Genomic DNA, 25,071 nt, shown 5'->3' on the forward strand with positions numbered 1-25,071 from the left:
ATTTTTGTTGTTGTTAACCAATAACCAAAGGAATTGGTTATTTTGAGAAGAAATACAAGTGTAAGTAAACAGAAACATAGTGTTACAGTTTTTACTAAAAGTTAAGAGAGAGAGAGAGAGAGAGAGAGAGAGAGAAGGCTGGGCATGGCAATCCAAGCCTTTAATATTAGCATTTAGGAGGTGAGTTCAAGGGCAGCCAGGAATGTGCAATGAGATGTTGTTTAAAAGATAAAAAAATCCTCATGTAATTTATAGAGCATATAGGGAAAGAAGGTTAGTTTAAAGCAAAAACAATTGCAGAACCAGAAACTCTATCATTCTGAACTCAGTGTAAACTAGGAGAGAAAGGGAGCAGAGGAAAAATGTACAGAGAATTTTAAATGCTGATTTTTCCATGTCTTTCTATGGGGGTGGCAGAATAGTAGAGAACTGTGGGGAAAGATTAAAGTCTCAAATTCCTTATTTCACTTGTTATTTCAGAGCTCTGCATCAGGTTGGTATGATTAGGTTGTGGATCTATTTAGAAAGAGAAATAATGTCCATTTTTTTCTGTTTCAAATTTGGGACAAAATACACTGAGAAGCAAAGAATTAAAACTCATTAATTCCTTTAATGGCTCTTAAATTTTGGTATGTTTCAGCCAGGCATGGTGGCACATGCCTTTAATCCCTGCACTCAGGGAGGCAGAGGCAGGCAGAATGCTGTGAGTTCAAGGCTAGTCTGGTCTACAAAGTCCAGGACAGCCAAGGCTCTCTACACAAAGAACCGCTCTACACAGAGAAATCCTGTCTCAAAAAACAAACAAAAAACTGGTATTTTTTGCCAACATTTTCCCTAAAACTTTGATTATTTAAGAAATAATGGGGCTGGAGAGATGGCTCCTCTTCTAGAGGACCTGGATTTGATTCCTAGCATCTATATGGCAGCTCACAACTGTGTGAAGTTTAATTCCAGAGGATCCAACACCCTGTCTTCTGGAAGACACGCACACTGTACACAGAGAGACATGTAAGCAACACACACAGAGAAGAAAAATTAAAAATTCGTTGTGCCACTCGTGGTGTTGCACACACCTGTAAACCCAGCACTTGGGAGATAAGGCAGGAGATCAGCAAGTTTGAAGCTAGCCAGGAATACCAGAGAGCCTGTCTCCACCCACTATTCCCACAAGATCCTGCCCCCATGACTTCCCGTGACAGTCTGAACCCTGAAACTTCGAGCCAGAACTCCTTAGGTTGCTTGGGTCACAGCAACAAATAATACTGGAGGCTAGGGATGGGGGTGGGGCCCAGAGACTCCCCTACCTGGACATGACCCCTGCCTTGCTGCAGCTGCAGTGAGAGGAGGGCCTTGGGCAGCTGAGGGTGGCAAGCTCAACCACTGGCGGCCAGAGGGAAGCAAACCTCATTCATCTGCAAGAAGGGACACACACATCTCTAGAACGAGGAAGTTAGGGATTTTCAGGGAGGACATGTAAGTTCGGGCATCTGTGAGGCATCCAAGTATACAAGTGGGGATACAGGTGCAGAAGTCAAAGAGGAAACAGGCGCTGAGACCATAGCGCTGGCACAGGCCACAGGAAAAGGGTGCTAACACAACAAAGCTGCTGTTGGGAGATGAACAGGGAGCAGCCTGAGGGATGGAAGAGTGTTTTCATTTGACCCTTGTGAGGTAGAGACCTGAGGTGGTAGAAGTAAAGGGTGGGAGAAATGGGAACATGCTACAGGAATGCATGACAAGATTAGAGAAAATAAACTCACATTGTGACAAAAAGTAGAGGCTCTGCTCCGATGCCCAGGCTGTGTACCCAGCTGCTGCCAACTATCATAACTGCTGCACATCTTTCCAGACACTGTGTACATACAAGAACTCACCTTTGTGTCTCAACACACCTTTCAAGGCATGCGCTTCAAGTGGACTGCACTTTAAACTTTGTCATACCTGAGACACTGTCATGTCAGCATCGCTTATGGAGTAGAGTTAACCGACCCAGGGCCACCCTTCCTCCCTGTGTACACAGGTGTGTTCTTGGTGTGCAGGGCCAGGGGCTCTGATGCTAGCTCAAAGGCATTCCTATTTTGTGTTCTGGAAGACATGACCATTTTCTTACAATATACCGCAACTGTATCTATTGAATACTGAGAGAAACAGTCCAAGGGAGTGAGGGGGCAGATCTAGAGAGTCACTGTTCTGGTTTTGACACAGCATGAAGTCCTTCTCAACAATACTCATCATACTCCTTCAGTTTTGAATTCTCACTGCCACAAAATCACACCTACAGAGTAGCTTAGACAACTCAAGTCTAGGGCCGGAACTCCAAACCCTGGGGTTGTCTAAGCTGCCCCTACTGAAAACCCTCTTCTGGCTGCCAAATGAGGCTCTCACTGTGTCCTCACCAGGCAGGGGGTCAACTCTGACCTCTACTTATGATGACATGAATGCGTCAGACCAGGGCCCACTGTCCTAACTGTGTATGACCTCAATTACTTCCTTACACCAAGGTAGCCATACTGGACGAGGACTTGCATATATGAATCTGGGGAGAAGGAACAATTCAAGAAGGCCTGACTTCAAATTACATGGCTCTGCCATCTGTCCAGGAGCCCTAAAAGTACCAGCAGTTATCTGGCAATGCCTGTAGTCCCCCAACACCCAGAGTGGCACAAGTGTGCCCTCTATCAACACTGTCATCCATGGTGGCAGTCCTGAAAAGTCTAGACCTCATCATGTAGGTTAGTGGCCACTGTGACTGTTGCAGAAACAATGGTTCATGGCAGACTGTTCTTCACTCATGGTAACTATCCCACATGACTGAAATGCTTTTATCATTGACGATCCCGTTCCTTTAACATGTGGACAACTGAGTTTAAATCAACTAAGACTTGTCCCTTTTATGATGTGATATTACTTACCTGGTTGTCTTTCTTTTTAGATGTGTACCCTGGGGGAAATTCAGAATCTTAGAGGACAAATGTTTTCTTGAGCCAGGCATGGTGGCACATACGTGTAATCCCAGCACTCGGTGAGGCAGAGGCAGGCAGAGGCAGGCAGAGGCAGGCATATCTTTGTGAGTTCGTCTACAAAGTGAGTTCTGGACAACCAAAGCTACACAGAAAAACCCTGTCTCGAACCCCTCTCCCCTCCAAAAAAAAAAACAAAAAAGTTTTCTTGACAGTAGTAGGGGTAGCAATGCACAAGAAGTGGCTAGCCTTATACCAAAATATTACAGCCTGGTAAAAACTCACCCAGACAAAGTAGATAGGATTTTCCTGAACCTAACTGAACTGACAAGATAAAAAAGACTGAAACTGAATTTACATGTAATAGTCATTAGACCATATTTATTATCTGAGATGGAGCTGAGGCAGTTATGGATGATTTAATTAATTAGTGCTTTGGGAGGGAAAATTTCTTAACTCTGGAGTGTTGTTCTGAAAATAAACTTGCCTTTTGTATTGTTAATAATTAATCTGTTAACACAGATCACATGGCTGATCAACTCTCAACGTTTATCTCTGACATGGCTTTAGATAAGAAAAACAGAAGGCCATGTGCTCCCCTAGGAATTGCATCCACTCCTGGAAGGCAAGGTGTCTCTTCATCACAAAAGAGATGCTAACACATGAATTCAGTGGCAAGAGATGAAAACAGAAGAGCCTTCATCGGCATGGCGTGGAAAAGGCATTGCCCTTCCCAACTTGCATCTTCCTGCAGAATGTACACACACCATGGCTTCTGAGACCACGCGTTCTGCTGTCAGCAAACCCTGGGACACTGGAAACACCATCTGGCTACTGAGAGTCTGGTCAACCATTAACCCAAGAACTCCCTCTGTCACAGGGGCATCTCACTGCCATGGGGCTTGTGAACGGTGGGCAGATCACTCGGTGGGCACTACTGTGTATCACGTCAGCAAGTGAAAACTTATTTTCAGAAACAATAAAGGAAGTTCCACATCAGATGTGAAACTCCTTTAATCCACTGCCAGATGCCATTTACTGCCACACTAAGCAATTGACACTAAGAGCTAATGGTTCTCCTTTGTGATGTTTATGTTTACAATAAAACTGATTCCAACAAGGAGTCAAAAGACCAGAATCCAAAACAAGAAATAACAGAAAACTGTAGAAAAACTCCTTGTTAAGGAATTACTAAAAAATAAAAACATGAGGCCATTTCCTTATCGTTGAAAACCTGGAATGTGTCCTCACACACATGCCTATAATTCTCCTTGATAGGACCCAAAAGCAGCTGCTTCAGGGCCCAAAGACACCACAGTCAGAACAGCAGTCGCTGAGGTCCGCTAGCTTTGAAGGAGTGGCAGAGGGTGACAGAGCCTGCTCCCTGGTAGCCAGCAACCTCAGGGCAGGGGCACCGCTCAGTGTCTTGTTCATGAGGATGACTGTACTGGTACATCCTGCCATCGGTTAAGCTTAAGATTCTTTGGCCAATAAGAGTGGGAAAGGCCTGAGGCAGGAAGTAGGCACTGGCCTGAATCCCTGAGGCAGACTCAGGGACTCCTGGAGCCAATGTGGCTAGCCTCATTCTCACTGAGGTGACATGCACTGGTACTCATGGAGAATCAGCCTGACCCTTCTGAAAACCACACTGTCAGGCCTCATAGGAAAGAGGGAACTGTGTCCAAAGTCTCCCAGGAGCACATCAGGAGCAGTGGGCACAGTTGGTAAGCCCCACCTACAGTTACCCGAGTGCACCCATTGCTCAAACAAAGCAGCTAAGGGGAGAGGTCATGTGAACACAGGTCGCCAATAGACTACGGTTATACACAGGGTCCCCTAGGTTACAGTGACTGCAGGAATCTCTGGGGCACTAAAAAGTGTAAGTCATCCCTTTTGGCCATTCCTGGAAGCATTAAAAATAGATGTCACTATAGGAAACAAAGGAAAAAAATACACACACACACACGCGCGCACACACACACACACACACACACACACGCACACACACACATTCTAAAAGGCCATCAGCAGTACACAGCACCTTGAAAGGATCCGAATCGGATCAGTTAAGTGAGGAGAACCAGCCTCAAAGGTCACACATGGTATGTTCCCACTTACTCACATTCTTAAATTGCCCAAATCCCACAAGCCATTTAGCTACCAGACCTGGTGAGCATGTGCAGGAGGTTGGCCCTGGAAGTGAAGTGCCACCCAACCCTGGTGTCTCCAGGGAAGTTACCCTCGATAGAGCGCCGTCCCATTGCCAGCACCCCAAACAGAAGCTACAGCTAAATGATTAAGACATTAACTGCTAAACAGTCCTTCGGAAATATTCCAAGGACCAGAACCCTGGCTACCTCCAGACGACTTCAGAACGTGGAAGGGCCCTCACTGGTCTTCGGTTCTACATATCAACTAACGCAAAGTATGTATACTGCTGTGAGGTAACTTTCACTGAAATAGGTGCCTGTCTAAGGAGACTGTAGGCACTAGGCCCAGGAAGTCAAGGTTGGGAGAGATGTTCTGGCCACGGAATGAAATATCAAGACACTCAGCAGAGGCCTTCCTGCCCACCATCTCACCGTCCCTCCTCACCCTCCACATAAGAGCCCCTTTACTTGCCTTCCCTAGACAGGCTTTGAGGATGATGCTCCCCGATCTTCCAGCATGGCAGTCCTCTATTAATCTGACTCTTTATCCCTCAGCTTGGCTGTCCAGTCATGAGCAGCCTAGACTTGGATCTACCGGTAGGACTACCCTAAATGTGTCTCTGGGAAAACGGGACCGAACACAAGTGAACTTCACACTTCTGAACAAACTGCTCCTCACTGGACTCAAGGAACCTCACTGCTGTATTCATGCTCAGGCAGAACGGACTCGAAAGCTATGTGACTATTTATTAGTCAACGACCTCAAAGGAAGCCCCACAAGCTGCTGTTTCCCTTATGATCTTAAGGCTACATTTTACAATATCAATGTCATGTAAATGGTTTATGCTAAATAATTTTTTTCCTGGTAAATAAAAACTTGATTCTTTAAAAAGATGATGGTATGTTTTATTCTGAAGTTAGTTCCAAGTTCAGTGTACTCTAGAAGATGAGGATTTTCAAATTCAGTCCATGTGGGCTTATGAGCTAACACAGGCAGTGTGTAACCCTAGACCTACACACCTAGCAGATTGGTTTTTGTCTACTTTAATAAGAATTTCTCCTTGGGGAAAGTAGGTGTGAGACTGCAGAGGCACACTGCCTTCTTGGCACACACCCACAGAGAGGATGGGCCTAGTGGACTAGAGAACCTTGTTTCCCAGGCGCTCCTTTCTTGGTCCCAGGCTGTCATACTCCTTCTGGTCCTTGCTCATTCTCTCTGCCATGTCCACAAGGACAGCCCCATCCTGACTCCCTTTTTTCCCTCTATCCTGGGTGAAGCCTTTCCCCCACTTTGATTCATCTTCACTCCTTCTGGAAAACCTGGCAAGCTCGGAGTGAATGCTGTGCTTTCTGCAACCATCTGGGTGGCATCTTGGAGTTTCAGGCTCTTTCTCTCGAAATCTTTTGTCCCTTTGCTCTTTGTCACTGCCATTCTGTAACCTGTGAGTCAATACAAACGGTTAATAACTAATTGCAAGTAAGTGACTTTTATTTTTTTTTTCCAAGACAGAGCTTCTCTGTGTAGCCCTGGCTGTCCTGGACTCACTTTGTAGAGCAGGCTGGCCTCAAACTCACAAATATCTGCCTACTGCTGCCTTCCAAGTGCTGGGACTAAAGGCATGTGGCACCAAGCCCAGCTGCAAGTGGCTTTTTGATTATCTGTCTCTCTTCTAGACTCTGAATGGGCTGTATAGGAACTGAACCTGTTGCTACAATTGCTGAGTTTAGCAGCAATGGGCTCACAAGCATCCAACAGAAAACACTCAAAAGATGAATAATAATATCTGCCACTATACCCGAATGACAAGTATACAATGACACAGTACTAAGGTATATAGATATTGTCCTCTCAGCTCTCCAAAGTCAGTGCAATTCCCATTTTACAGCTTAGTTAAATGAGTGACATTCCTTGGTGTCCAGATGTGTGTACGTGATGCTGTATTCTGCTCTAAGCATAGCCCAATGAACTGAAGTTTAATAATGCCACATGGACTAATTTATGCATAGCAAAGGTTAACTGAATAGTGAGTAAGTATATTGCTGCTTGTTTTTTTTGGGGGGGTCTTGAAGTCTTTGCCTCTTTGAACCATGGGCACACGTCACCAACATATTCCCTCTGTGGCCTATCCACATGGGAGGCATAGGAACAAGTGAGGATCGTATGACACCAAAACCAGGTACTGCTGTACCATAAACAAGGACACTAGAATACTACTATGCACATCAAAGTGCTATAGATTACAAAGTTGATAATCCAACAAGTAGTAGAAGCCTTGGGTTGGGCAAACCTGGGTGTGTGTGGCAGATATGATACTCAGGGTAAGGGCTATGCCTGCTAGCTTCATGGCTGAGCTCTGTCCATGAAACCATGTCATGGCAGGTAAAGATAAAGAGGCAGGATCAACAAAAGACAAAACTAAGGAGAATTACAATACTTAAGGCCTATTGCTCCAACACACACACAAAAAAACAAAAAAAAAAAACGAAAGGAAACAATAACAACAAACCAAACCCCCAAACTCGCCATCCCTATAAGATGGGACACTGAAATGTGTAGTTGTAGATAATTGAAATGTAATCATAGATAAACTGCAGGACAGCTGGAATAAAATGTGTATGAAATCTCAAAACACAAAGGAAAGCAATGAATAGATACAAATCATACAGAAAGACTGGGAGGGCAGACCCTGGAGACCTAAGTCCGGGAAGGAAGTCTTAGGAGGAAAAGGAAGATCTTGAAAGGTGACAGTTAAGGAAGTAATAGGAAATGTCCCTGATTTTGAAGATATACTGGAGACTGTTGAGTCAGTGCTCGCTCAGCTGCTGGGGTGGTCAGTAGAAAATAAACGTGTTAGCATATTCTTTCTGCCAAACTCTCAGATGCCAAGGGCAACGTGGAATGTGCACAACTTGTATTGATCCTCTGACTCCGTACCAGGGCCAGGAAGGAGGTGGTCACAGAAACAGGAGCACGCTCACCTCTCCCCAGGCATCTCTGGCAGGTTCTCTACTGGCCGGGCTTCCTGCTTTTCATTTCCAATGCCAACGGCTTCACCTCTTTCTTTGGGTTTCTCTGTGGTTGATTCTTCTCCCGTTTCCAGTTTCTTAAGAAGCTGAGAAATTGTAAGGTTACTACGATTTACTACCACAACGATTTGCTGTTACGGCTCAGTGGTTAAGAGCACTTGCTGCTCTTCGGGAGGTTCCTATCATCCATACCGTAGCTCACAACCTTAGTTAAACTCCAGTTCCAGGGGATTCAGTGTCCTCTTCCGGCCTCTACAGGGGCCAGGCACACATATGGTGCACATACATACAGACTCAGCTAACAACAGACATGGCCCTGCTGTATTAACAGTAACAGCTAATGATGGTTGATCCTTTCATTCTACTGTACAGTTCTTCAGAACCCCGATAAGGTATCTTAAGTCCTCTGTGGAGTAAGGTGAAACCAGGCCAGGCGAGATCTCAGTTTTAAAAGTCCTAAGAAGAGTTCATTCCAAGCCTGACCAACACTGGAAAGATCTCTTTAACCCACTTAACGAATGGGGAATAGTGGACATGAGGGTGAACTGCATGGTGCCACCAAGTGCTGACCCTCGAGTGCTGAGGCCTGTTCTGGGGAACTGAGCAGGAAGTTCTCAGCAGTGGACTGTCTTGGTTGGGTGCTGTGACCCATTTTACACTAGGTGGTCAGAGCCTTAGGCCTTCTACCACTGAGTGTTCGCAGGCTGAGTAAGGACGCCTGAGCTCAAGGGAACATCTGAAACTATTGTTGGAGTGGATATAAATATAAATAAATATAATCTAACTGTGATAAACAGTTAGATTAACTGAAAGTGTTTTATGATTTTGAAGAGTTAAGTATTTAAATAGCATAATTACTATAACAAAACTAAACTTTTGGGGGAAAAGAAGAAATGTTTCTTCAAAATTACCTTAATCTTGACCTCTTTCTCAGTTCTCTTTTGTTTATCCGCCTCTTTCCTTTTACATCTCTCCTCTTCTCTCCTTTTCCTTTTTTCTTCTTCCCGTAAACGCTTCTTTTCTAGCTCCCTCCTCCTCCGCTCTTCACGTTTTTCCTCTCGGATTCTCTGAAGGCAAATATGTGCATAAGTTCTGTGCATGGAAACAGCAGGCACAGGGTAGATACTCTCCAGATAAAACACCACCTACCTGCTTTTCTAATTTTCTATTTTTAATATATTCCAAAAGAGGTGTGGTTCTTCTGGCTAAAGAACAGAAATTATAATACATTACACAAACCTCTAAATTGAGATTTATCTTAAATATTTGTTTTCAATTTAATATTAAAATAATTAGGGGAAGAATATTATCACTAAAATTTACATAAGTATGCACTGCACCTGGGGACATTCTTATTCTATTGTTATAAATTCAAGTAATTTGTAGGCACTGACAATTCTGCATACATGCCAGTCTTTTAAGTTCTTACTAGCCTATTATCAATTTTATATAATACATGTACATAATGTATTTTGATCATATTTACAGTCCATGACCCACCCTTGCCCCCTCCCTCTCCTGCTGACCCCTTTCTCTTTCCAACCAGTCCTCCTCCTACCTTTTGGTTTTGGTTTTTTGGTTTTGGTGGCCCAGAGAGTTTAATCAGGGCTATTTACAGGAAGGAATACAGGTAAGTGGTTATTTACAGAACAATAGGCAACTTAAGAGTGAGGAAAAAGACAAATGATAGTTTTTCTTTAAAAAGTCATAAAATATTGCTCACATAGTTGGCAAAAATGTGTATGTGTACTATCTTAAGCTTCTCAAATGTTACTAATTTATTTTTATACTTCTGAAGAATCATAAGTGACACACATTTACTCTGATGCCATGCATATTTTCAGAATTTTTTGCTTTTCCACTTTTTTAGGCTTTTTAGAAAATTTATTTAGTTTTATTTTATGTGTATGAGTGTTTGTCTACATGTATGATATGCACCATGTTTATGCCCAGTGCCTGTGGAGACCGAACACAGAGCTGCAGGGTGGGGGGCAGGGCGGGGGCTGGGAACTGCTCAGGTTCTCTGCAGAAGCAACAGTGCTCTAACCACTGAACAACCTCTTCAGCCCACTAACACAGTCTTTAATGCATGGCAATCTCTTTCAAAAATTAAAATCTGAAATGCCCCTAAGTAAAGTTCTGAGCACTGACATAATGACACAAGTGGAAAATCCCAAGTGTGATTTTGATAGGTCAGTCAAAACAGAGATGCATTACAAATATTGTGTACAACTGCCTTCGCCCATGTGTTTAAAATACAGAAAACAGAATCTTTATCTTTAGACTTGCGTTCTATTTCTTCAACATTTTATGACATATATACAAATATTCTAAAGCCCCAAACAGAATATTTCTGCTCTTATTCATTTCAGACAAGAGATATTCAGCCTAAAGTTTAGAAAATGATTCCACATGGCACTGCTGACCAAAAGAAGCACGCATTTCTCTTGTCTAAAGCTTCTACCTGGAACATCACCTTTCTTACTTCACACCTCTCATGTTGGGGCGTCAGATGCCCCCAAATGCTACAGACCTTCAGGTGTCACCAGAGGGACCAGCTCTATGGCCTCCAGATATGAGGACATGGTGAGAACGTGGGCACGCTCTGGGTCTTCCCTACAGACCTTTAAGATCTCAGACGGAACGGGGCTGGGAAGAATCCTCGGTACACCTGAGAGCTGGCATGACGTTTCTAGAATGTGAGGCTCAGGAACTAGTAGAAATTTGTGAGAAAGCCCCTGGACCTGGGTCCCTAAATTCAAACTAAGGACCTTTGATACCCTGGCTTGACAGATCAAATGGTACTCGGCCTTAAACAGAGTGGGCATGGTCAGAAACTCACACTTTGAGGCAAGTGCTGTGGTCATGGATGCAATTAGTCTGGCAGAAATGAATTTATTTTAAAGAGACACTCTGGCTATCAAATTAGCAAAACAATGGACCCCAAGATGAAGTTTAGTAACGTGGATACACTTCCCTCCTCTCCTCCTAATTACCATATCACAAAAATTTACAAGGCTCAAGAAGGTGACGATGTTTGCTGAGGCCATGAAGTACCAAATCTCAGAGCTAGTCCTAGTCCTATCCATTCCAAAGACCTTATTTAACTCAACATCAGACCTCCTGTCAGCCTGATTTTATTATGATTTTATTCAAACCTTATTTGTTAGGTTTGATCATGAGACTCCATAGAAGGTTAAAAGCTGAGAAAAAGCTGGCAACTCCTATGAATTGCATGGGAAAGACTCCAATTTAAAAGTTGAAGCAGTAATTACAGATGCAGCCTCCACAGTCCACCTCTAGAATGAGCGCACTTCTTGCATTAGGACTGGGAGTGTGTCCCTGGTACCTGTGTCATCAGTATGGAAGAACTCCTGAAAACATAGCGGGCCCTGAGGGAGGTGCTGCAGACTCAGATGACATGGACAGAGGACTTGTGGGAAGCAAACTAGATCCTAACCCACAATGGGGATGTCTCTAAAGTGGCCTGTAGTGACCGGCCCGATAACAAGGGGATACTTAAACAAAGCAAGAAAGATGGGAATGGGGGGCTGGAAGGTGAGGTCTAAAATATCTAATTTGCTTTTTCTAACTTTATAAATATAACATGTTTTCAAATCAGATCTGTTTTTGCCCCCAAAGTATGTGTCTCCATCTTCTCTATGTATATATGGGTAGCATCTGCCCATCTTAAACCTCTGGTCTTTAGTTCTTTCTGCTCTCAGCCCCCACACTAACCTGACCACCATCCTCCTCCCTCTAATATCTGACCTCTAAAACATGCTCAGCATAATACAACAGCCTCCCCTAGGGAGCAGGAGCCATCGGCTGGACCCTTGCTTCTTTTTGACATTCACCACCACTGTGGACAGAGCAATGATGGGAGTGAATTAGCCCATGGCACTCCCTGGTAAAAATCCACGTCTCAGGTCCCAGCACGAGGGTTTTCTACGCCCCTTCAATTACACAAGCTTACATTCTATTCCAGGGCGCTCCAGGCTCCAGTCTGTTTATTTACTACATACTTAATTTTAAACATTTGTTTCCTGCAACTACGAAGATGAAAAAATAGAGTTCCACTGTGGAAGTGGGAAAGGAAACTAGGAAGAAAATCCACGTGGAGATTAACAAACCAAGTATACACGAGATATTATACAAGCACCCACTGGTGAGCAGGACATGTAAGGGGCCAGGCCTTGAGAAAAGGGTTTGTTTTGTTTTTTAAATCTTTATGTGTATGGGTATCTGAAGTGGAAGTTGCTGGTTTCTGTGAAGACTCAGTTTTGTCATGTGATGTTTTGCTGGAGGCTGGCTTGTGAGAGGGTACATGATGTTCTGCCGTGAGCTCTCTTGTGCGAGGGGCCTGACTTTGGCCAGCTGAGAACATCCATGGTGGACTTTGAGGAGAGGAGCTATATAGAGGCCCCTGAACAGTAAGATCAACCTCACTGCACTGATCTTCATGCTTTGACACCTGACTTCACGGAGAACCATTCAGAGAACTCTCCGCGCAATCCAACTGAGTTTTGTGGCTTTCGCTGACTTGTCCTACTGATTCACGTTGCTGCCTGGTGTTGGCCTTTGGACTGGACTGCTGGTATCCTGATGCCTGAGTTTGGTAATCCCCTAAAGACTCATCAACCCTAATTAGCAGGAAGTAGATAAAGAAGTTCTACAGCCCTTTTCCCTACTAATCTATCTAAAGTGGGGGCAGGGGTTGGAAGGGAGGTAAAGATGCTTAAGAATCATAAAAAAAAGCAGATTTTGTGAAAAATCTAAGCCTACAGGTATTCCGCCTGCATGTATACCTGTTCACAGTGTATGTGAAATACTCACAGAGACCAGAAGAGGGTGCTGGATCCCTGGGGCCTGGAGTTACAGATGGCTGAAAGCCACCACTGGGGTACTGGAAATCCAAACAGGGTCCTTTGGAAGATCAACCAATGCTCTTAAACTATGAGCCATCTCTTCAGCCCCTTGAGAAGAGGTTTACTACTAGGACTAGCAAGAAATGGGACATTCAGGTATATCTGAGACTAGACTAAATATGCTTTGTGAAAAATAAAGGTGTTTCATGTCTACACATGAGTTTTCTGGGGCCTACTGTAGGAAACAAACATTTGTAAAACACACCGCTTTTTGGCAGTATGGCGATTCTAAATGAAAGATCCCTAAAAACTTCATAATGTTCATCAAGAAAGGCTCAAAAAGATTTCCCCACACTATCACTTTTGTTGGAAGTAGAAAATACTATTTCTATTAAGCTTATAACAAAGAAATTTTACTCTCATCTTGAAAAAAGAAGATTTAAATACACACTCTATTAGTAAGTATAATAAAGAAACGAGAAAAACAGACCAAGAAGTTCTCTTGTTTTTGCTTCTATCTCTCCCAAAAGTATCTCAGGACTAGTGCTGGTTTTTTCTTCCTCCAAACTGTATGATTCCAGAAACTGCTTATAGTCTGGATCTATAAGTTTAAAACAGAATGAATGAATGCATGAATATTTTTAATCTGTTGGCTTATTATAATCCCGCCTTTGAAAAAACTCACCATCTTCAATGCTGCCGGTCTTAGCATCTTTTTTCTTCAACTTCTTTTTGGCAATCTTCTGGAACGGAGCAAACTCCACCACTGCAGGATACTCCAGGCCTTTTATGGAGACATATTGCAAACATCACTATGCAACTCGGCTATGTTCACTCTGGGAAACAACTACCTAACATGGAGATGAAGCAAGGTGATGACAGGTAAGCTTCAGATCCACAAACGCTTCAGGAAGAGTGCTGGCAAAGAGGCAGCGCTTACTGCGTGAAATGGCCTACCATCAGTGGACTCATTCCAACATCAAACTGCTCACTCGAGAAGGAGAAATTTGCAGGTTGGTAAACCCAACTGCCCTAGGTTACCTCCAAATAATTTATAAATGGAGAGCCACCTACTTCATATTACTTCCAAATTTTTTATGAATGGAGTATCTCAGTTAGGTTTTATTTTAGTGACAAACAACTATTTTAAATTTTAAAATGTTAGGTTTAGAGAGATGGCTCAGTGGTTAAGAACATCTGCTGTTCTTACATAGAACCTGGGTTGGTTCTAAGTGGCTCCCAAACACCTGTAACTCCAGTTCCATGCTATCTGATACCCTCTCCTGGCTTTTGAGGACACTTGCACACACACAGTACACATACACACAGTCAGTCATGCACACACACAGACCCATAGAATATAATTAAAATAAAATAACTTTAAGACTGTTAATGCCAGTGGAATACTACTCAGCAATTAAAAACAAGGACATTATAAATTTTGCAGGCAAATGGTAGGATTTAGAAAAAATCATCCTAAGTGAAGTATCCCAAAAGCAGAAAGACACACATGGTATTTACTCACTTATATAGACCTATAAGATAGGATAAACATACTAAAATATGTATACCTAATGAAGATAAACAAGAAAGAGGTCCAGGAGTAAGATGATCAATCCTCATCTAGAAAGACAAAGGGGATGGACATTGGAAATAGGGGAAAACAAGTAATAGGACAGTAGCCTACCACAGAAGGCAGCTGAAAGACTCTACCTAGCAGTGTATCAAAGCAGATGCTGAGACCCATAACCAGGCCTTCAGCAGAGTGTAGGGAATCATATGAAGGAAGGAGGAATTAGTATATGCTAGAGGGGACAGGGAGCCCCACAAGGTTCAAATATATCTGAGCACAAGGGTCTTCTATGAGACTGTTTATCCAACCAAGGACCATGCATGGATATAACCTATAACCCCTGCTCAGACACAGCCCATGGTAGCTCAGTATGCAAGTGGGTTCCCTAGTAAGGGGAACAGGAATTGTTTCGGACATGAACTCATGAGCTTCCCCTCCCCCCTGAGGGAGGCGCAGCCTTGCTAGGCCACAGATAAGGACACTGCAACCATCCTGAAGACACCTGATAAGCTAGGGCCAGACGGAAGGAGAGGAGGACACCTCCTCTCAGTGGACTCGGAAAGGGGCAGGGAGGAAATGAGGAAGGGAGGGGAAGATTGGGAGGGAAAGAGGGAGAGGGCTATAGCTGGGATACAAGTGAATGTATAAAATTACTTAAAAATAAAAAATATTAAAAAAAAGAATGTTAATCCAACTCTTAAGGAAATTACTCTGTTAAAAAAGATATAGGGCTAAAGAGTTTGGGAGCTTTAAGAACATATATATGGAGCTGAAGAGATGTTTCAGGAGTTAAGAGCACTGGCTGCTCTTCCAAAGGTCCTGAGTTCAATTCCTAACAACCACATGGTGGCTTATAACCATCTATAGTGAGATCTGGTGCCCTCTTCTGGCAGGCAGAACACTGTATAAATAAATAAATCTTAAATAAATAAAAAAAAAAAAGAACATATATTATGTTCTAGGTAAGGTTTTTTCAAACAAAAAGGTGAATAATGGAGGGAGCAGGAACTGATTTTGATGTGATATGAGGGGTAGGGAGATGAACACACAATGAGGTGTTCTGGGAGAGTCTGTGTATTGGCTTTAGCCAGCACATGTAACACTTTACCTCAGGACTAACCCACTAAGCAATATCATTTAAAATCCTGTCAGTCGTGCAACTGTGATCCTGTAATGCAAACTTATTTGGAAAACATTTTGTGCTAACCTCAACTATGCAGAATTAAGGCAGGAATGAGAAGGGCTGGCAAGATGGCTCCGTGGGTAAAGGGACTTGTTGCTAAGCCTGATGACTTACGCTAGATCCCTAGGACCATGCAGTGAAAGGGGAGGACTGACTTTGATCAGTTCTGAACTGAGAACTGCTCCTCACAAGTGCAACATGACCTAGGAGCGTACATGCACATGTGCGCGCACACACAGACCCGTTTTTAAACTGTATTTTATTGGGGGTATTTATGCCTCCACCTCCCTTCCACCAATCCTTTAGCCCAGTAAGAGAGAGAGATGAGCGGGGAGGGGGCACAGACCCCTTTACTTCTCTCCGCTATTTAGGGTCGATGGGTTCTCTTGGGGCTACACCAATCTCCAGTAGCAGCAAACACAGCAAGCAGTCTCCTCCACGCCTTACACTGAAACATTTCTCTGTCAAACCGCCACACAGTCTGTCCCTGGTCTCTCCAAACTGCCACCGGCCACACTTTCTCTCTCTGGGCTGTCCCATTTATTTCCCTCAGAGTCCGAGATCACGCCCCTCTCCATGCTGCATGAGGCCAACATTTACCAGCTAGCAAAGACCACACCCAAAAGAGGCAATTATTAGCTGTGGACAAATTAAAGTCCAAACTAAAATCCCACACTTGGGATTAAAACAAAAACATATTTATATAACATAACTGAGTTTTTCAAACCAAAACTTCCACACATAGGAGTGTACACACATAGGAGTGTACACACGTACACACACACACACACACACACACACGGATATTAGTGTACATACACATAGACACAGGAATGTGCACACATGCATGGACACACATGCACATAATATAAAATTGTAGCTGGTCTTTGCCACTTTGTGGGATCTTCTTTTTCCCACCCTTTATCCCACTGGTTTCACCCCCTATCACTAGACAGAAGAGAAAGAAGGATAGAGGAGAGGGAGAGAAAGAGAGAGATCCCTGAATCTAATTTCTTCCCTTTTGTTTCATTTCTGAGCACGACTACTAACAAAACACAACCAAACCCCTGGATGACCAACAATCACCAAGCCACCTCTCAGGACTCTAGCATTAAGGTACTTTCTGAAAAGTTCTCAAAATTCCAAATGCCACAAAATCGCAAAAACTATCTCCAGCTGGCAAACCATGCCTCTGCTAGAGCACGAGGCAACTCATAGCCAGCTGCTTCAGACAGTACGAAGTGGCCCCTCACCTCCACACCTGGGACTCAAATGAAAGCACATTCTTATATTTCTGTGTTTAAGACATCAAAATTGTCATTACACAAAGTAAATAAGTGTAAATAAAAAGAGTGGGGCGGTAAACCGCACTGGACTAGCAGAGACGATGTACCCATAGGACACAACAGATGCCTATTATAGAGCCGACAAACTCCCAATTCCAAACCTTACCAAAAAGCCACAGTAATCACAATAGCATAGCACTGGCATGAAAACAGACATACACACCAAGAAAAACAATAGCAGGCCAACAGAAAACACCTGGCTCAAATGACCAAATGATTTTTGACAAGGATGTGAAGATAATGTAAAAGGAAACAGTGGATACTTCCATAGATAGTGCTGAGAAAACCGGACAGCCACATATAAAGAATGAATTGGAAATTTATCCAATGCCATAAGCAAAAACTGACTCAACACACAAGGCCAGTAACTAGAAAAGCTCTATGTTCATTAATTCTTATAGGTGACAACAAATGCACGGGCAACTAAAGTAAAGGCAGATCAGGACTACCTGAAAAATCAAAAAGTTATGTTGGTATAATGTTCTTTTGAAATGTATACACCTTACCTTTGTTCATTCAAATGCTGATTTCTCCCCTTTCCCCACTCTCTGGTTTCAAACCGGATATTGCATTGTGATACATATTCTAAGCATCCTGTTTCAACTTTGTGTAAACAGGCCAAAATAAAGCAACTAGCCATAATGCTGAGCAAGGGGAGGAGCCAGAGGTCTGGAAATGAGTGGGAGGAGAAAGGGCGAGGCAAAGCAGGAGAGAGAGCTAGGAGAGAGAGCTGGAGGACAGATCTTGGAACTATATGGAGATGGATTGGACATAATATATCACTAAAAGCAAGTATAATGTGGGAAATCTAAATGTTAGGAAACTATGAGGGCTTGGAGGTTTAGGAGGGAGTAACTATCACCCAGTATTGTGTTCTAGGTTAACTAAATAAACCCAGTCTCTGTGGGGTGATTTTATTATACAGCTGTTTAGGATTAACAGCAGCATTACTAAAAGATAATTAATAGTAATCAATAAATACAACAAAGTTATTTGCATCAAAAGACACAATCAATAGAGTGAAAAGGAAATCTATAGATTGGGAGAACCACACACCTGGGAAGAGAACACTACCTACACACACGGAGAACTATTACCACTCAACAAAAATAAAGAAAAGAAAAAGAAATCTGGGAGTGTTATATGTACCTGTAATTCCAGGATTTATGAGAAAGAGACAGGAGGACTGCTGTAAGTTTGGGGTCAGCCTGGGGTACATGGTGAGACAAAACAAAGCAAAAGCAAATCCTAAATGAATCAATCAGATAACCTGGTTAAAGAGTGACAAAGGGCTGGACATCTGCTGTAGCAGTTAACAGCACTTGCAGAGGACATAGCAAGGTTCCCAGCACACACGTCGGGCGGCTCACAAACACCTGCAACTCCAGTTCCAGGGAATCTAGTCCCCTCTTCTGGCATCTGAGCACTTCTACAAAATATGACATTTATACACACATACATATAAATGGAAAAAAAAATTGTCTTTCGAGACAGGGTTTTTTCTGTGTTGCTTTGGTTGTTCTGGAACTCACTCTGTAAACCAGAACTCAGTAATCCACCTGCCTCTGCCTCCAAGGGGTGGGATTAAAAGCATGTGACATCACTACCTGGTGAAAATAAAATTTTTAATTGAAAAAAAATGACAAAGACCTTCAGTGATATTTCTTCAGAGTTGGTCTACAAATGACCAACAATCATATACAAAATGTTCAATTGCAAATTTATGGGAGTAATAAAAATTATATCACAATAAGCTTGGGTATGGTGGTACAAAACCTATAACCCCAGTACTTGAGAGGCTGAGGCATGGAGAACTCAAGTGAAGGTCAACCTGGGGTATCTCAAAAACTCAACAACCCAATTTAACCCAAATCAAAGGAACAACAACAAAAAAAAAGAACAAAAAACAATACTCTCCTCCAAAAGAAAAGAGAGGAATCCCAGGAGCGATGTTACCTTTGAACCTACTAGGCCAGTCGCTATAATGTAATGCAAAACAACGACAATAAAAACTCAAAACAGAAAAGAGTAAGTGTTGGTGAGGAAGAGGAACAACTGTAGCTCTTGTGCATTACTGTTGCTGGGAATGCAAAATGGTAGAGCTCCTGTGAAAAACAGAATTACCACATGATTCACCAATTCTACTTCTGGGTAGATATCCAAACTGAAGACAGGTTCTCTGAGAGATATCTGCATATCCAGAGAGTCTACCATTAACTTGCTAAAGCCAACTGTTGACTGACATATAACAGGATAAGTAAAATGTACAAAGTCCATAGGGGGATGTTATCCAGCTTCAGAAGGAAGGAGATTCTTCAGTTTGTTACGACACGCCTGACTGTGGAGAACACTGCTAAGGGAAATAAGCTAGCCAAAAGGACAGTGAGAGTCTACTAATTCAGGGCTTGCAGCGTAATAACAACCACACCAGAAAAACAAAAAGAATGCGTTCACAGGAGGGAGCTCAAGAAGGGTGAAGGGGGTAGGCACTGGCGTATAACTGATAAAGTTGCAGTTGTGTAAGCTTCAGGGAGTCTGGGCAACTGGTTGTAAAAAGTGAATAGTTTTAACACTACTGAACTGTACTCTAAAAAGGAAGGAAGGAAGGAAGGAAGGAAGGAAGGAAGGAAGGAAGGAAGGAAGGAAGGAAAGGGAAGTAAGGAAAGAAAGGAGAAAGGAAAGAAGAAACCATGAGTCACTCAGAAGGCTGGAGAACTGATCACTGACAATTTAAAGAGACAATTTAAGAGACAGTCTATCTCAAAAAAAAAAGGGGAGAGGAATATGATGAATTTTGTTATGTATATTTTACCAATATTTTACAAAATAAAAGGTCAGCTGAATAAAGTAGTTAGCAACGAACTAAACAGCTAGATAGTCTGTACTAAACTTGCCCAATATTCAAAGAAACTACAATCTGACCTTCAGTTTAGTCATCTCCCATCTTTTCCAATGTTTACCCTCTGATGAAGAAGGGAACACATACTCTTAAGTACAGGGGGATGTAAATGAGTAAAAAATGGCTGGGGAGGGCAGAAAAGAGCTTCTAGACATTGTTCATAAACCTTAAAAGGCAGAAAATATAACACAGGGCAGTCAGACAGGACAGGACAGGGGAAGGAGGAATACCAAAAGCAGACCTGGAAAGTCCAGGAGAGCAGAGGCTCTGAAGGGGAGACTGCTCTGGACACTTCATGGCTGAGATTCGTCACCACACACCCTCCACACCAGTATCAAGAAGTGAACAATCGTGATCAGTTCTCTGGTTTCCTCGAAAAAATATGAGCGTATAACACATCCCTTCTCAAACATCATAAGGTAACTTAGTTTTGGAATGCAAAGTTCACTTGTTCAGAAAACTAATGTGTGAAAACCCACTCACCAACAACGGTGCACTCTGTTCTTATTATACGGAACTTCTGGAATTCTCTGGTTTATAAATTTCACAGCACGTGATATAATAATAAAGGTTTATGACCTTATTCAAGATGTCTTTGAGAAGTTAAAATTCACTAACCTTTATTGCCAATGAAGATATATCCATCAAAACGGTCTCTGAACAGAAGGATGTCATCGGGGTTCCTAAAGTTAATGTATGCTCTTGAGTAGAGGTGAGGATAGAGGCTGCAATATGAGATAACGATGAAAATGGTAAGACTGTAGGACTCCCTTAATTTTGCCTTACTTGCCTTTTATGAATACAGCAAATACTTTGCTTATGCCAAAGAATCACTTCTCAGTTAATTATAATATTCTAGATATTCTTTAGCAAAAAGCCTAACGATAAACCAACCATTAACCAAAACCTTAATTACTCAGGAGCTCCTCCATTATACAGTGCCAAGGTTAAAATACTGGACTTCAGAAGTCACCAAAGGCCATGGATGTTTTTAGAGTCATTCCTGGAACATCAGAACAAGAACAAGACTAGTCTTGGCTCCTTCCTGGACGTAAATATTGTACTGGGAGACGTTCTTTTCAGGTGGGTAGACTGGCCTCAGGTGCTTTGGTACCTAGGAAAAACCTGTTCTCCCTATCTCAGCAACAATTCTTATCACAGGTAGAAACTCTTCAATTTCATTCACAGCCAACATTAGAGTTTACTAAAGTCTGTTCACAGGGAGTGTAAGGTACAAGTTGGAACTGGAACTGCACAAGAGTCACTCCTTGTTCTTTTAACTGTTTCTTTTTCCTAAACTTCAGCCATCTGAAAACCACCTGTGGTTTTCACAGGATACCTGTTTAACAATCACTTACATTTTCGTTTGACAAGACTTTTAAAAAAATAAAAATTGGTACCTGAAAGGATAGTGTATATGACATAAATGAAAAAGCATAAAAAGACATAAAAACAAACACCGTGAAAAGTCACGAATTCCAGTGGCACTGATACCTGCTGGTTAGGCCAGCCCTGTGTGTTGCTCCAATCACCACGGGCAGAGAACTGTCTGACTGGGTGGTGGTGCTGACAGGAGCAGGGCGGCAATGTGATCCCACTTCTCCGGGTTCAGGGACTGGTCCTTCACTAGGGAAAACACGCCTGACTCACGTGTACAAGGAATGCACTCTGGCTTCTCATCCTATAGTTAATTATGGGCTACGTGGAGGAAGGCATGAAAACACAAAGGGGAAAAGGCGCGACGCCACGGGCGCACCAAGGTTCTGTCGCGACCCACACGGGGCCTTTGGGCGTGCACTGACGGCTGCAAGGGGAACCCGGCCGTGAGGAGCGCCGCCCGGCCCTCACTCCATCACTCACCTGAGGTCCGCAGCTACCACCTCGAAGTAATCGTGCGCGGGCAGGGGGCGCAGTTGCTCTTCCAGCTGCTCTTTGGTGAGGCCGGGGGGCAGCCGCCGGAGGACCACCTGGGACGGTCACACCTAGTCACTCAGAGGCTGCCGCCCGCTGCGCCCCGCCATCCCGGAGGCAGCCGTAAGCATCACCCCGGGGACGCGGCCCCGCCCCTAAGATGAGCAAGCCGCACCGCCCGCCTCAGAGCCCTGCCCTCCTCGGGCTTTAAGCCGTCTTCTCGCGAGAATTGCGGGCCCCACTCCCAGGGTGCGCCCGGCCAGTCTCCCACGAGAGACCGTGAGGCTCCGCCCCCACCTTGCTCAGGGCCGTCCTCTTCTCCTCGCGAGGCTTGCCGGCCCCGCTCTCGGTAAAAGGCGAGGCTGGCGGCCCCGTGGGCTCCCTCCGCGGCGACTCGCGGCGGAACTGGACCTCAGGGCCCGACAGCTTCTCCCTCCAGCTTGGGCCCCGCATAGAAAGGGCTGCGCCCAGGCCTCCGGGCCCCTCTTCCGAGCGCATCCCCACCGGCCGCCCGCCCGCCGCCGCCTCCGTGAGAACGAAGCCTCGCGAGGACTAGGCAGCCCCTCCCTTGGCATTCGATGTCCAGCGTCTCCTCCCTGGGCTGACGGGGGAAGGGGCGGTGCCAGCGCCCGGTGGTGGGCGGCCCGGTAAGCTCTGGATGTGGCAGTGCCCAGGTTGACAAGTGTGCAGAATACAACCGTTTTCAGAAAAAAATCCTGAACATCCTCCGACAGCGACGGCAGTGAAGGAAATTAGTGCTGTCACACTGCGCGTGGAAAACAAAAGCACGCTCATCCATGGGCTGCTGGCCTGCGGAGTGGACTGTGGCCCTGATGATCTGAGCCTGGGCGGCCCCGGGAGCCGACAGCAATGTCTGGCCCACTCAAGTCACTGGGACAGCACCAGAACTAAAAACTAACTAACTAACTAACTAACTAACTAACTAACTAACTAACTAACTAACTAACTAACTTCCTTCCTTCCTTCCTTCCTTCCTTCCTTCCTTCCGTGTTTGTTTGTTTGTTTGTTTGTTAAGACAGGGTTTCTCTGTATAGCCTGGTTTTCCTGGAACTCACTCTGTAGACCTGGCTGGCCTCAAGAGATCCTCTGCCTCCTCCTGAGTGCTGGTATTAAAGGTGTGTGCCACCTCCGCCTGGCAAAGTATTTTTCTCTTACAGACATACCAGCAACAGTTTTCCTATGTGCTCAGATTTCTCTTTGGCTGTAGTTTTTATTTATAGTACCTTGCTCCTAAGAACGTTAAGTATAAAGGATAATGAGAGAATTTCAGAAATTTAGGGATTTAAAGTGTATCCAGGCTTCTCAGTGACAGCCCATATGGATATTGCCACTCTTGAAATGTGACATTTTAAATAGGCCAAAGACTGAAAACAGTTGCAAAATCTCAAACATCAGACTTCTGTAAAAGCCTGGGCAGGAGCAGTTTCCAGTCAAGGAAGGCTAGGTCTCAGAGCCCACTGTTTGATCCAGCTCAGTTTGGAATAACTAGTTATGCTGACCGAATGCTATGTTGGCCTGTTAAACTCATTAGGAAGAAAATGCATGTTTGAAGGGCTGATAAAAGTGTGGAAACGAGTTGTCAGGAAAAAAACCAAAAACTCCCCATGCTGCTGTTAGGTTGTACAAGGCTGACGGATAGTGATTTCACAATTGAAGAAAGTTGGAACAGAGTCAGAGTTACCTCGGGCTAGCTTTGGCCCCTTGATAAAGCCATTGACTGCCTACCTGTGTGTCTGACCTAACACAACTGACAAGTAAATTGCTGGCTGCTTTACGGCAGCTTGACACAAACTTGTCACTTGGTTCAGAAAGAAGAACATCAACTGAGGCATTGCTTTCCTCAGCTTGGCCAACGGGACAGTTTCTTAACTAAGGATTGATGTGGGAGGGTCCAGCCAACTGCGTGCAGCTCCACCCAGAGCAGGTGGTCCTTGGTTGTAATAGATAAGCAAGCCAATAAGCGGCATTTTTTCTGTGGTTTCTACTAGTTCTTGCCTCCAGGCTCCTCCTTTAATTTCTGCCTTGATTTCCCTCAGTGACAGGCTGTGACCTAAGAGCTGATCAAGTTGCTCTTGATCAGTATTTGATCAGCAACAGAAAACTTGGATCAAAATTGGTACTGGAGAGTGGGCTATTGCTGACGTGCCTGACCATGCTTTTTGTTGTTGTTTTGTTTTTTAGGATATGTTAGTTTTTGGAGCTTTGACTAGAAAAGTCATTGAGTGCTCAGACTTAATAAGCTGTTGTGGAAGCATGGAAGAAACCATTGAAAGAATAGAGGGCCTGCTTTTATGAAGTATAGGCACACAAAGACTATCAGAGATATTTATGATTAAGAATCTATGGGTGTGAAACCTTTACTGGGACAAATGATGGTTAGCTGGGAATGAATAATTAGCTGTGATTAATAAGACAGCAGAGGTGTAATCTCTGGACACATTTTCTAAGGGTCAGCACACAGAAGCTGTTTAGGTGTGGCAGGGTTGCATCTTGAGTAGGAAACCAGACTTGGAAATGTGTAGACAACAGGTGGGGGCTGTGTAGGAATGAAAACTGCAAGATTCAAGGGGTGGAATCAGCTGAGACTAGATACCATAAGGAGCCCAGAGAGGCCACTGATGAAGGTGCAGTGCAGACCCCAGCATACTGGAGCTGGTAGGCAGGTGTGGAGTGAAGCCTGCCTGACCCTGCCAGATAAGCTGAGTATGTTGTGGGTGGTAGAGCCAGAGGTGGAGCTGCTCAGGTTCCCTGGAGCCCAGATCCTAAGTGCCTGACACTGGACTATGAACTACTTTTTTTGGATTTTGCTTTTGTTTTGATCCAGTTTTAACTCTGCTCTGGTTCTACCCTCTTGGAAGAACTATTTAACTTGTTTCTCATTTTACAGGAGCCCATAATTAAGAGACAGGATATTTTTAGTGTCACTGAACTTTTAATTAACACAAGTTTTTAAAGACTGAGTCTTTGGAGGTTGCACTGTATTTTATATTAACATCTTGGAGATAAACAAGGAAAGGTTATAGTTTAATGGGTTATAGTTAAATGATGATTTGTGTCAAGAGTTTTCATGAACTTGAAACAAACTAGAGGAACCTGGAGGAAGGGAATCCTGATTGAGGAATAGCTTCCATCA

General features: G+C 43.8%; 1 protein-coding gene across 1 annotated transcript; it reads right to left on the reverse strand.

The window, feature by feature from the left end:
- Positions 1–5,991: 5,991 nt before the first annotated feature.
- Positions 5,992–22,845, reverse strand: Upf3a (UPF3A regulator of nonsense mediated mRNA decay). Its single transcript, XM_055608421.1, has 9 exons — positions 22,215–22,845; positions 21,867–21,973; positions 20,625–20,731; positions 13,691–13,789; positions 13,496–13,606; positions 9,287–9,342; positions 9,049–9,204; positions 8,090–8,223; positions 5,992–6,550 (listed from the first exon to the last, which is right to left on the reverse strand). The coding sequence occupies exons 1-9, from the start codon at positions 22,413–22,415 to the stop codon at positions 6,250–6,252; spliced, it is 1,272 nt and encodes a 423-aa protein (XP_055464396.1). The 5' UTR covers positions 22,416–22,845; the 3' UTR covers positions 5,992–6,249.
- Between the last annotated feature and the right edge of the window lie 2,226 nt (positions 22,846–25,071).

Source organism: Psammomys obesus, unplaced genomic scaffold (assembly GCF_907164565.1).
Source record: "Psammomys obesus unplaced genomic scaffold, mPsaObe1.curated_primary_1811, whole genome shotgun sequence".
NCBI lineage: Eukaryota > Metazoa > Chordata > Mammalia > Rodentia > Muridae > Psammomys > Psammomys obesus.

Coding starts and splice junctions, on each gene's coding strand:
- Upf3a (XM_055608421.1), bottom strand. CDS start 22,415: ATGCGCTCGGAAGAGGGGCCCGGAGGCCTGGGCGCAGCCCTTTCTATG. Junction 20,732..21,866: donor GTGGTAGCTGCGGACCTCAG/GTGAGTGATGGA, acceptor CTCATATTGCAG/CCTCTATCCTCACCTCTACT. Junction 6,551..8,089: donor CCAGAGATGCCTGGGGAGAG/GTGAGCGTGCTC, acceptor ATTGACTCACAG/GTTACAGAATGGCAGTGACA.